Source organism: Thalassophryne amazonica, chromosome 7 (assembly GCF_902500255.1).
Source record: "Thalassophryne amazonica chromosome 7, fThaAma1.1, whole genome shotgun sequence".
Classification (NCBI taxonomy): domain Eukaryota; kingdom Metazoa; phylum Chordata; class Actinopteri; order Batrachoidiformes; family Batrachoididae; genus Thalassophryne; species Thalassophryne amazonica.
The window spans coordinates 93307760-93319807 of NC_047109.1; the positions used below are offsets into that span (position 1 = coordinate 93307760).

The window sequence follows — 12048 nt, forward strand, 5'->3', positions numbered from 1 at the left end:
GTAATTTGTTGATTAGATGTGTGCACTAGATAAGAATGTTTAAATAACTCAGCCTTGTTTAAGTGAGATCATCTGAGATAAAGATACTGTCAACACAGCATTCAGTCGACTTCCTCGATGGTTGGGCCAGAAGAAGAACCTCCACCGGCTCCACCTGGGAAGCCACCTGGCATTCCGCCTGGCATTCCACCAGGCATTCCGCCAGGCATACCGCCTTGGTATAGCTTGCTGATGATGGGGTTGCAAACCTTCTCTAGTTCCTTCTGCTGGTGATCGTACTCGTCCTTCTCTGCCATCTGGATAACAAAGGGAATAACTAATTAACAACTAAAGCAGTCAGAGATCGCACCCGTAAGATGAGCATCCTTCAGATTGTTTTTTATTTTTGTAATGTAACTCCTGTTTTTCAAGGTCATGGGACTGATTCCCGCCTGTGGCCTTTGTGTGTGGAGTTTGCATATTGTCCCCGTGTTTGTGTGGGTTCCCTCCGGGTGCTCCGGTTTCCCCCCTACACCCAAAGATATGCAGGCTAAGTGGACTGTAAACTTTATATTGTCCGTAGGTGTGCATGCAGGTGTGTATGTCTCTGTTTGTCTATATGTGTCCCTGCGACAGACTGGCGTCCTGTCCAGGGTGTCCTCCACCTCACACCCTATGACTACTGGGGTAGGGTCCAGCCCCCTCCCCCACCCCACCCTCCATGTCTCTTAGTTGGAGTAAGCAGTTGAAGATGGGTGGGTGAGTGAGTGAACATCCAGTTTCCCGCAATCCACCCCATAGGATCATGATAGTTCCTTTAGTGGGGTTGGACCTATGAATCCTTGTGTGGAACTACACTTTGGTTCTGGACAGGCACTGCTTGCTATATGCCTGTTGGAGTGTCAGAGCTGTGGCTCTATTTTGGCACTTCCTCTGCCCTTCATCTGTTTTCATGAGCTGATGGGGCAATGCCAGCTCCCTTGAAGCTCATTTATAGGATATTGTTGCACTGCAGGTGCTGTTAACCTTGTTTGGGGGCACCATGGAAGAGTTGGTCGTACATTAAGTCCTCGAGCAGTCTTTCTTCAGTCAGTGACATGTTCAGCCTAGAGCAGTTGGGCTAACATCACTTGGATTGAGACTGCTGGCAATCTGGCTCACAAGGGGACTTCAGGATTGGGGACTTGTGCTGCCAAGTGATCGTCATCAGAGAATGTAGGCTGTATTTGGTCAAGCTGGGCACCACATCTCACATCTGTATGCAATGCTGATAAAACGTCTTGCATTTGGTGTCTAACTAACTGTACCTTTAACTTACAACCAAATGTACTGCTAACCAATCCCCCTCCACATCTGCACAAAGCATCCCTTGTGATCTGTCACAGAATATCATTTATAATTTTGCGAATTTAAAATTTAAAAATGACTTGTGCTTTTCAACACCAAAGGTGAGTGGCTTCTTTCTCTTGATAAGTTTGAGATTTTCACTGGCCAAAATATTTTTGAGTAATGTAGCTCCCAGACAGACATAATGCCCTTGTTTGGTTATTTTCTGGGTTGTGTTTACAAGAGCAAGCAGCTCCGTGAGATAAGCAACTGGGCCCACAATTATGTAGACCTGGGTTCAATGATTAACATCACTTTGAGCAGATGGGATGAGTTCACCAGTGAAATCACCTGGTGGAGTTGGTGGTTACAAAGAAACCCTGCACTCTCTTGGCTCTTTCTGGAATAAGTTTGACGCCTATGCGACTACAGAATCTGGAGATAAGCAATGGCACCAACAGACCTCATGGCCAACATCAGACATACTTCTTTTTATTTGAGGAAGTTATGAGATAATGCAGAATGTGGCATGTATTGACCTAGGAAATTTTGTGTTGTGCTGTTCACACAATATGACCACATTTTCTCTTCTCAGAAACTTCTTCCTCATCAGTATTACAGTGTTTTTACCTGGTTCCTGTCCAGCCAGGCAATGACTTCATTACACTTGTCCACAATGGTCTTTTTGTCTTCGGGACTAATCTTGTCTTGCAACTTCTCATCCTCCACCGTGCTCTTCATGTTGAAGGCCAGAGACTCCAGAGAGTTCTTGGCTGTCACTTTGTCCCTCTGGGCCTCATCCTCAGCTCTGAATTGTTCTGCTTCCTGCACCATGCGCTCAATGTCCTCCTTGCTCAGACGTCCTGTGGAATTGAAGAAACATCTTAATTTCTGTGGAATATTTTTTCATATATTTTCTGCTCAATGAAAACTATAATCTTTATGTACCACTCACCCTTTGAGCAATGAATAAAATGTTGACCTTTATAGGGGAAAATATATAAACATATCTATAAGACTTGTTTACAGGAGAGAGGTCCTCTGTCTTTCCTGAATTCTATAAGGAGTTATTTGGTTTTCATGATGTTCAAAACTAGATTGTTCTCTGTGCACCACTCTGCCACTTTAGAGACTTCTTTCCCCTTTGGGGATCATACCCAACACCGATGTGTCATCTGTAAATTTGACTACTGTGTTTGATGGGTGTTGACTTTGTCATTACTTGAGACCATTTGTGGTTATCTGTAGTACAGGTAGCTAAGTGGATATGGAGCTGGGTTACCAAGATGTTGACTTGGGTTTAATTCCTGCACCTAGACAAGACACCTCATCTACATTGTCCCAGTCTACTCAGCTGTAAATGGGTATTGACCCTGGCTGGGGAAGTAACTTGCGGCAGATCAGCATCTAATCCTTCAATCAATCAATCAATCAATCAATTTTTTTTATATAGCGCCAAATCACAACAAACAGTTGCCCCAAGGCGCTTTATATTGTAAGGCAAGGCCATACAATCCTTCTCATGGACTGTAGGTGCACCTGACTGTAGGTGTCTCTCCCAAAACAGTTTATACTTTGGTATTTTTCTCATGAAATACTACATGAACCTACACTAAAATCATGTAGATGTAGAATTTTAATATCTACATACTGTCTGTAGTTTTGTGCTGATCGTTATAGCAAAGTGAGCACAATCAAAATGAGACCAAAGTAGGTGAGCTAAAGGGCTTAAAGGGCCTGTTATACCTTGCTGAAGGCATGCCTTCCACTGAGTACGCATCTAGTCTGAGAAGCATCTGGCCTTGTACCTTTGTCATTGGTGATAGTGATCTTGTTCTCTTTTCCGGTGCTTTTGTCCACTGCAGACACGTTGAGAATACCATTAGCATCAATATCAAAAGTCACCTCAATCTGAGGGACTCCTCTGGGAGCAGGTGGAATCCCTGTCAACTCAAACTTGCCCAAGATATTATTATCCTTGGTCATGGCTCTTTCACCTTCATAAACCTGAAAATAGTAAGTGATTTAAATCAAATTCTGATGCTTCAGTGAATACATTCAGAAGCGAGGGTAATTTATTGAAGTCCAGGTTCTCTGTACCTGAATGAGCACACCAGGCTGGTTGTCTGAGTAGGTAGTAAAGGTCTGCGTTTGCTTGGTGGGGATGGTGGTGTTCCTTTTGATAAGCACAGTCATTACTCCTCCAGCGGTCTCGATTCCCAGGGACAGGGGTGTGACATCCAGCAGGAGCAGGTCCTGCACGTTCTCAGACTTATCACCAGCCAAGATGGCTGCTTGCACAGCTGTGAAGAGTTTACACATAGATAATATATAACCCTTATTTAAAACAGTTCAACTTTGTACGGCACATTTAAAATATTAAAGACTTGTAACTTTGGGTAATCCTTTATAAGAACTTTGAACCAAGTTACAGTGGAGCATTAAAGATAGTAGAGGTGTCCAACCTGCACCATAAGCCACGGCCTCATCTGGATTGATGCTCTTATTGAGGTCACGGCCATTGAAGAAGTCCTGCAGGAGCTTTTGAATCTTGGGGATACGTGTGGAGCCGCCCACCAATACAATGTCATGGATCTGTGACTTGTCCATCTTGGCGTCCCTCAGGGCCTTCTCCACAGGCTCAAGGGTTCCCCGGAACAGATCCGCGTTGAGCTCTTCAAAACGGGCTCTAGTGATAGACGTGTAGAAGTCTGTTCCTTCAAAGAGTGAATCGATCTCGATGCTGGCCTGTGTGCTGCTGGAAAGGGTGCGCTTGGCGCGCTCACAGGCTGTGCGCAGGCGACGAACAGCTCGCTTATTGTTGTTGATGTCCTTCTTGAACTTGCGCTTGAACTCTGCAGTGAAGTGGTTGACCATGCGGTTATCAAAATCCTCACCGCCCAAGTGGGTGTCACCAGCTGTGGACTTGACCTCAAAGATGCCATCCTCAATGGTCAAGATTGACACATCAAATGTACCGCCTCCAAGATCAAAGATCAGGACATGGCGTTCACAACCAACCTAAACCCAACGGAAAAAATGACTGAAAACTGCATAAAACAGACAAACACTTAATATCTGGGTTTTTTGTTTTTGTTTCTTTTTACCTTTTTGTCCAATCCATAAGCGATAGCTGCAGCAGTTGGCTCATTGATAATGCGCAGTACATTAAGCCCAGCAATAGTTCCAGCATCTTTGGTGGCTTGACGCTGGGAGTCATTGAAGTAAGCTGGAACTGTAATAACTGCATTGGTCACAGACTGTAAACAGACAATGAGGGAACAACTAGCATTAGTGCTAGTATTAGCAACACAGTGCAGAGTAGCTACCGAAACTCTGTGAGTGAGATAGAGTAACTCGTCAGTAGTTTTACATCCTCATTGAAGACAACTTTGGATGCTGTAGCTCCTCTGAAAAAGAGAGCCTTAAATCAGAAGTGCCTGACTCCATGGTATAACTCACAAACTCGCAGCTTAAAGCAGATAACCCGTACGTTGGAGAGGAAATGGCATCTCACTAATTTAGAAGATCTTCACTTAGCCTGGAAAAAGAGGCTGTTGCTCTATAAAAAAGCCCTCCGTAAAGCTAGGACATCTTACTACTCATCACTAATTGAAGAAAATAAGAACAACCCCAGGTTTCTTTTCAGCACTGTAGCCAGCCTGACAAAGAGTCAGAGCTCGATTGAGCCGAGTTTTCCTTTAAGTTTAACTAGTAATGACTTCATGACTTTCTTTGCTAATAAAATTTGAACTATTAGAGAAAAAATTACTCATAACCATCCCAAAGACATATCGTTCTCTTTGGCTGCTTTCAGTGATGCCGGTATTTGGTTAGATTCTTTCTCTCCGATTGTTCTGTCTGAGTTATTTTCATTAGTTACTTCCTCCAAACCATCAACATGTCTATTAGACCCCATTCCTACCAGGCTGCTCAAGGAAGCCCTACCATTAATTAATGCTTCGATCTTAAATATGATCAATCTATCTTAATTAGTTGGCTATGTACCACAGGCTTTTAAGGTGGCAGTAATTAAACCATTACTTAAAAAGCCATCACTTGACCCAGCTATCTTAGCTAATTATAGGCCAATCTCCAACTTTCCTTTTCTCTCAAAAATTCTTGAAAGGGTAGTTGTAAAACAGCTAACTGATCATCTGCAGAGGAATGGTCTATTTGAAGAGTTTCAGTCAGGTTTTAGAATCCATCATAGTACAGAAACAGCATTAATGAAGGTTACAAATGATCTTCTTATGGCCTCAGGCAGTGGACTCATCTCTGTGCTTGTTCTGTTAGACCTCAGTGCTGCTTTTGATACTGTTGACCATAAAATTTTATTACAGAGATTAGAGCATGCCATAGGTATTAAAGGCACTGTGCTGTGGTGGATTGAATCATATTTATCTAATAGATTACAATTTGTTCATGTAAATGGGGAATCTTCTTCACAGACTAAGGTTAATTATGGAGTTCCACAAGGTTCTGTGCTAGGACCAATTTTATTCACTTTATACATGTTTCCCTTAGGTAGTATTATTAGACAGCATTGCTTAAATTTTCATTGTTACGCAGATGATATCCAGCTTTATCTATCCATGAAGCCAGAGGACACACACCAATTAGCTAAACTGCAGGATTGTCTTACAGACATAAAGACATGGATGACCTCTAATTTCCTGCTTTTAAACTCAGATAAAACTGAAGTTATTGTACTTGGCCCCACAAATCTTAGAAACATGGTGTCTAACCAGATCCTTACTCTGGATGGCATTACCCTGACCTCTAGTAATACTGTGAGAAATCTTGGAGTCACTTTTGATCAGGATATGTCATTCAATGCGCATATTAAACAAATATGTAGGACTGCTTTTTTGCATTTGCGTAATATCTCTAAAATTAGAAAGGTCTTGTCTCAGAGTGGTGCTGAAAAACTAATTCATGCATTTATTTCCTCTAGGCTGGACTATTGTAATTCATTATTATCAGGTTGTCCTAAAAGTTCCCTGAAAAGCCTTCAGTTAATTCAAAATGCTGCAGCTAGAGTACTGACAGGGACTAGAAGGAGAGAGCATATCTCACCCATATTGGCCTCTCTTCATTGGCTTCCTGTTAATTCTAGAATAGAATTTAAAATTCTTCTTCTTACTTATAAGGTTTTGAATAATCAGGTCCCATCTTATCTTAGGGACCTCATAGTACCATATCACCCCAATAGAGCACTTCGCTCTCAGACTGCAGGCTTACTTGTAGTTCCTAGGGTTTGTAAGAGTAGAATGGGAGGCAGAGCCTTCAGCTTTCAGGCTCCTCTCCTGTGGAACCAGCTCCCAATTCAGATCAGGGAGACAGACACCCTCTCTACTTTTAAGATTAGGCTTAAAACTTTCCTTTTTGCTAAAGCTTATAGTTAGGGCTGGATCAGGTGACCCTGAACCATCCCTTAGTTATGCTGCTATAGACTTAGACTGCTGGGGGGTTCCCATGATGCACTGAGTGTTTCTTTCTCTTTTTGCTCTGTATGCACCACTCTGCATTTAATCATTAGTGATTGATCTCTGCTCCCCTCCACAGCATGTCTTTTTCCTGGTTCTCTCCCTCAGCCCCAACCAGTCCCAGCAGAAGACTGCCCCTCCCTGAGCCTGGTTCTGCTGGAAATTTCTTCCTGTTAAAAGGGAGTTTTTTCTTCCCACTGTCGCCAAGTGCTTGCTCACAGGGGGTCGTTTTGACCGTTGGGGTTTTTCCGTAATTATTGTATGGCCTTGCCTTACAATATAAAGCGCCTTGGGGCAACTGTTTGTTGTGATTTGGCGCTATATAAATAAAATTGATTTGATTTAATTTAGTGAACCCAAGCGTGTTCACACAGTTATACTCATTAAAGGTCCAATTAGAGCATTTTCCTTGATTTAAATATTTTGTCTAGTTTGTTTTTCTAAATCACATTAATATTATTATGTGCTTCGTTTAGATCCCGTTTTGTGCATGGACAACAGGTACAAATGAGGCCACTGCAACTTCAGACACACAATAGGTACCTTGCCAAGATAAGCTTCAGAAATCTCCTTCATCTTGATGAGGACCATCGAGGAGATCTCCTCTGCGTAGAAAGCCTTCATCTCACCCTTGTATTCAACCTCCACCTTTGGTTTGGATGACTCATTCACAACCTTGAAGGGCCAGTGCTTCATGTCTGACTGCACCACAGGATCATCATACTTCCGACCAATCAGACGCTTAGCATCTGTAATAAAGTAATAAAAAGAACACAACTTTCATATATAATCTCAATAACACATATGTAGCGATGTTGTGTTTAATTGCCAATGAAGTAGCCTGCTCAATTTGTGATTTTGTATAGGAAATTGTATGTCAGAGCTGTATTTTTGAGCCTTCTGTTTAGGAATGTTGAAGTCATTACCAAAGACGGTGTTGGACGGATTCATGGCCACCTGGTTCTTGGCAGCATCGCCAATCAGCCTCTCAGTATCTGTGAACGCCACATAGCTGGGCGTGGTCCTGTTCCCTTGGTCATTGGCAATGATCTCCACTTTCCCATGCTGGAATATGCCCACACAGGAATATGTGGTGCCCAGGTCAATGCCCACAGCTGGTCCTTTTGACATCTTCTAGAAAAAAATGATTCAATCACTTATCAGTGATGTCATTATCACAGAAAAAAATAGTAATTACAGTCATTTATAATTGGGCAGTGTAGTCTCGTTTGAGGGTCAGCGATAAAAGGGTGAAGTGAAAGAGAATACGGCATCAAAAATGTACTTCTGGGGACAGCCCCATTATCATTATTCATATTAATTCCTGCTAAAACTTCCAAACACAACCATGCTACACTTTTTCGACTGCTTCGGTGGTTGCAGCCAAAAACCAAACAGTACACCATCTTTACGTGTGAAATGATGCTGTGTTTGTGTTGCGCAGTGACAGGCCATCCCCTGAAGTGGTCAAATCCCGTGATATCACACAGGGGTTCAAATGAGCCTGCGCTGCCCCATTACTACTTTGAAATATATTTTGATCATTAAATATTTTAAAATAAAAGGTCTCAGACTAATCTTGTAATTCTCTTTTAAAATGGAATGTAATCAGACTAATAGAAATATTGTGTTAACCATTTAGGAATTACAGCATTTGTATACATTAACATCTCTATTTTCCAAGGCCATAAATAATTGGGCAAACTAAATGTGAGATGATTGTTTATACAAATCATTACATTTACAGCCAGTTTCCTATAAACAAGTCGGGATGGACACATGATAAATAGACTGCATTTATATAGCACTTTTCCATCTGCATCAGATGCTCAAAGCGCTTTACAATTATGCCTCACATTCACCCATTCACACAAACACACTCACACTGATGTCAGCAAGGATGCTTATTCGCCGTCTTTGGACATTTTTTTTTTTTTGTCTTTTTGTAAATTCTTGCCGTCTAAAAGTACGCTCTTGTGAAGGTAGTAAATGCGCAACGTCTCGATGTTCCAGACAATTTCCTGCCTGCTTCCCGCGCCAAATCTCAGCATCGTTCAACAAATTTTCTACCTATTCAGTTTCTTATTGTTTATTTCCAATATTACACAAGATAAATACAGGTATGGCAATAATTTAATGCTGATATCATTTAAACAAGTAAATTCTGTGATATTTTGGGGCAACTGTTTGTTGTGATTTGGCGCTATATAAAAAAATTGATTGATTGATTGATATTTTGGTATTGTTGTGTGATAAATGTAACGCTTAGTAAGGTTGGGTATCGAAACCCGATTACCATCGGGTATCGTTAAGAAATGATTCCATCCATCAACATCAATAGCCTTTTTGCTTAACGGTTCCCTTATCCATCCTTCAGAGTGGCCGTTGTTTTTGGGGGTGTTTGTCGTGAAAATGATCATGTCGCTAGTTGATCTGACCCGCTGCTTCTTTGGTTTTATTTCGCTTGATCTTAATTTTTCCACGCTAAAACCCCAAAGAGCATATGTCTGTGAGTAATATTTATCTTTTTTATGTTAAACCGACCTGTTATGGTCTTCTGAAACAGTTGATGTATTTTATCACTTAAAAACGGGACCGATACTAACATGTTAGCATGTCTATGGCGTTTTCAAGTTAGCATTAAGCTGTTCGGATCTCAGCACTTTTGTGTGCATTTGTTTTCTGTATAATAATTAATGGCACAGCGTTTGTTGTCGTAGCAGAGTCAATTGTATTACAAATTGTAATATTTTTAAATTTATTTTTGTTTAGATATTAATCCCCCGGGCGCCTAATGGCGACTTCTGCTCCTAATTGGCAATTAGAATGGGTTAAATGCAGTAGACACATTTCATTGTGCAGGGAACATGTTCTTTTGTGCATATGACAATAAAATTCTTTTGAATCCTTGAATTCTTAATAATAATAATCATAATAATAATAATGCTCACTACACACCTGGAGCAAGGACCTTGCCCAAGGACCCTTAGTGATTTTCCGGTCAGGCTGGGTTTTTGAATCGAGGATCCTCTGGTCTGAACCCCAATGGTTAACCACTAGACCATCACCTCCCCCGTATGCCACTATGCTGCCTGATTTCATAAAACAACCTCTACTAATCTAATCTTAAAAACAAATCGGCTACTCTAGTCAGACAAACAAGCCAGCACAGTGGCTTAGTGGTTGGCACTGTTGCCTCACAGCAACATGGTCATGGGACTGATTCCCACTTATGGCCTTTCTGTGTGGTTTGAGTGGGTTCCCTCCAGGTGCTCCGGCTTCCTCCCACATCCAAAGACATGTGGGTTGGAATCTTTATAATTGTCTAGGTTTCCCTTGTAAAAGAGATCTTGATCTCAATGGGACTAACCTGGTTAAATAAAGGTTAAATAAAAAAAAAAACATAGCAAGGCCGTTTTATATATTATTCTTAAGTCAAACAGGGGTATCACTGCAGTTAGAAGGTAAAAAGAGAAAAATGACCCTGTGTATCATAACATAAAGAGTCATATAAATAAAAGTGAGTCCAAGTTCATATACAGATTCAGCTCATCTTGAACATGGAATAAGTCATTCTGCCTTGTGTACGATTATCAAGTCAGTTAGTGCAATAATTTGTGAGTTATACAAGCAGACACAGAATACTGCTCACGTTCCACCGTCTGGCACTGTCAGCTTAACAATATTTATCTAGTCATGTGTGTTCACCTGTACACCTGCTGGCTGTATGTGGATTAAAGGTCTTCTTTGCATGTGGTGCCCCTCCCAAAAAAAAGAACAGTGAGTGAGTGCTCCACCACAAGGAGGAGCAAACCCCTTATTTGGGACCACCACTTTGGTGGGTTTAATCACCTCCTGACACTTGAAACCAAAAGTGTCACCCTCCTCACTCACGCCACTGAAATGTGCCGTCCTGAAACCAGAACAGTGTAAGCGGCTGGCTCTAAACATGTACTATAATAAGTATATACGTCTCCACATGCGAATGAAGGGAGAGTGGCCTAAAAGGCTGGACACATTTTGTTATTATCAAGGTCTTAATCTTGTAACAGTTCACAGAAAACAGCTTTGAGGGGAAGTCACATAGATCCTCAGTAGCCTCTCCCTACCACTGAATCGAATGTTACTTTAACTTCTGTTTTATTCCTGCAGTTGCGTAATAAAACAGAAATTGCTGGTTTGGTGCTCTTGCTTCATCTCCCACACTGAACCTTATCCTCTGCTTAGATAACCAGAAGGACACTCAAACATCTCTAATAATAATACCAACCAACATGAGTGGAGTTAGATTTCTGACCCCCCCCCCACATCACATTTCTTAGTGATGTCATAAGGCCAAAATGTTAACGCAGCAAGAACAAGAAAAAGATATTTTGCGATGTATTTAAAGGAACTCTTCCTTGACTATCTTTCCACAGACATTTGTCCGATCCAGTCCATCACATTTTGAGGTAATCATATAACCTCCGACCCTCCTCTGTCAGCAGTACTGCAGGATTCTGATTTGCTGACTGATCTGACAGATGCAGACGGAGCGGAACTGTTAAAATCATCCAAAGAAAGGTATAGTTTGCAGGATGGATGTTGTTCATAAGTATTCTTCTACAGTCGGTTATGCTTTGGTTTGTCAGGATCCATGCAAGCGTTTAAAAGCAGCAGGCAACAGACTGTGAAGCCAGACTGGATGTAATGCTTCTTACAGAGGCGTTACCTTGTGCTGTCAGATGTGCAAAATTCGACTTTACGGCGTTGTAGTTTAGTTTCTGCTCAGCACACGGCACTGACGTCTGAGCTCCACTCTGGTGCTCCTTCCCCTCTCCAGGCAGGCAAAATAAGAGGATGAGTATTTCTGCTTCCCAGTGGAAATAGAGCAGGGAGCGTCCAGCAGGGTATCACGTGACTCCCCAAAGAAAGTTCTAGGCCCAGTGTGCTACTCAGTAAATCACAGATGTGAAGAGAAACATTGCTTGATGTACCAGTTATATTCAAAATATGGAAAAATTAAAAATATTAAAACACAAAATTATTAAACCCCGTAACACCAAATCACAACATAAAAGTCTCCTCAAGGTATTATACACAAGGTCAGACCCATGAGCTAACACACTTGTGACAGTGGGAAGGAAAAGCTCAAACACAACATTGGTAGAACATGTACTGTCCTACCACCATTTGTGGACATATTACTACACTGTTTTTATGGAAATACTGCGCAATATGTTGATTATCAACTGGTGATCATCCTAGATGTTAC

At 41.6% G+C, this 12048-nt stretch overlaps 1 protein-coding gene across 1 annotated transcript; it reads right to left on the reverse strand.

Moving 5' to 3' along the window:
• Positions 1-62: 62 nt before the first annotated feature.
• Positions 63-11632, reverse strand: hsc70 (heat shock cognate 70). Its single transcript, XM_034175087.1, has 9 exons — positions 11506-11632; positions 7721-7928; positions 7338-7543; positions 4413-4565; positions 3771-4326; positions 3406-3608; positions 3114-3312; positions 1936-2168; positions 63-296 (listed from the first exon to the last, which is right to left on the reverse strand). Exons 2-9 carry the CDS (start codon positions 7923-7925, stop codon positions 102-104), a joined length of 1950 nt encoding a protein of 649 aa, XP_034030978.1. The 5' UTR covers positions 7926-7928; positions 11506-11632; the 3' UTR covers positions 63-101.
• Between the last annotated feature and the right edge of the window lie 416 nt (positions 11633-12048).

What these genes read in the sequence shown, in the direction of transcription:
- hsc70 (XM_034175087.1), bottom strand. Translation starts at nt 7,925, where the DNA reads ATGTCAAAAGGACCAGCTGTGGGCATTGACCTGGGCACCACATATTCC. An exon ending in CTGAAGCTTATCTTGGCAAG is followed by an intron (nt 4,566 to 7,337) that starts GTACCTATTGTG and finishes GTCTGTTTACAG; the next exon opens with TCTGTGACCAATGCAGTTAT. An exon ending in AGCCTGGTGTGCTCATTCAG is followed by an intron (nt 3,313 to 3,405) that starts GTACAGAGAACC and finishes TACTATTTTCAG; the next exon opens with GTTTATGAAGGTGAAAGAGC.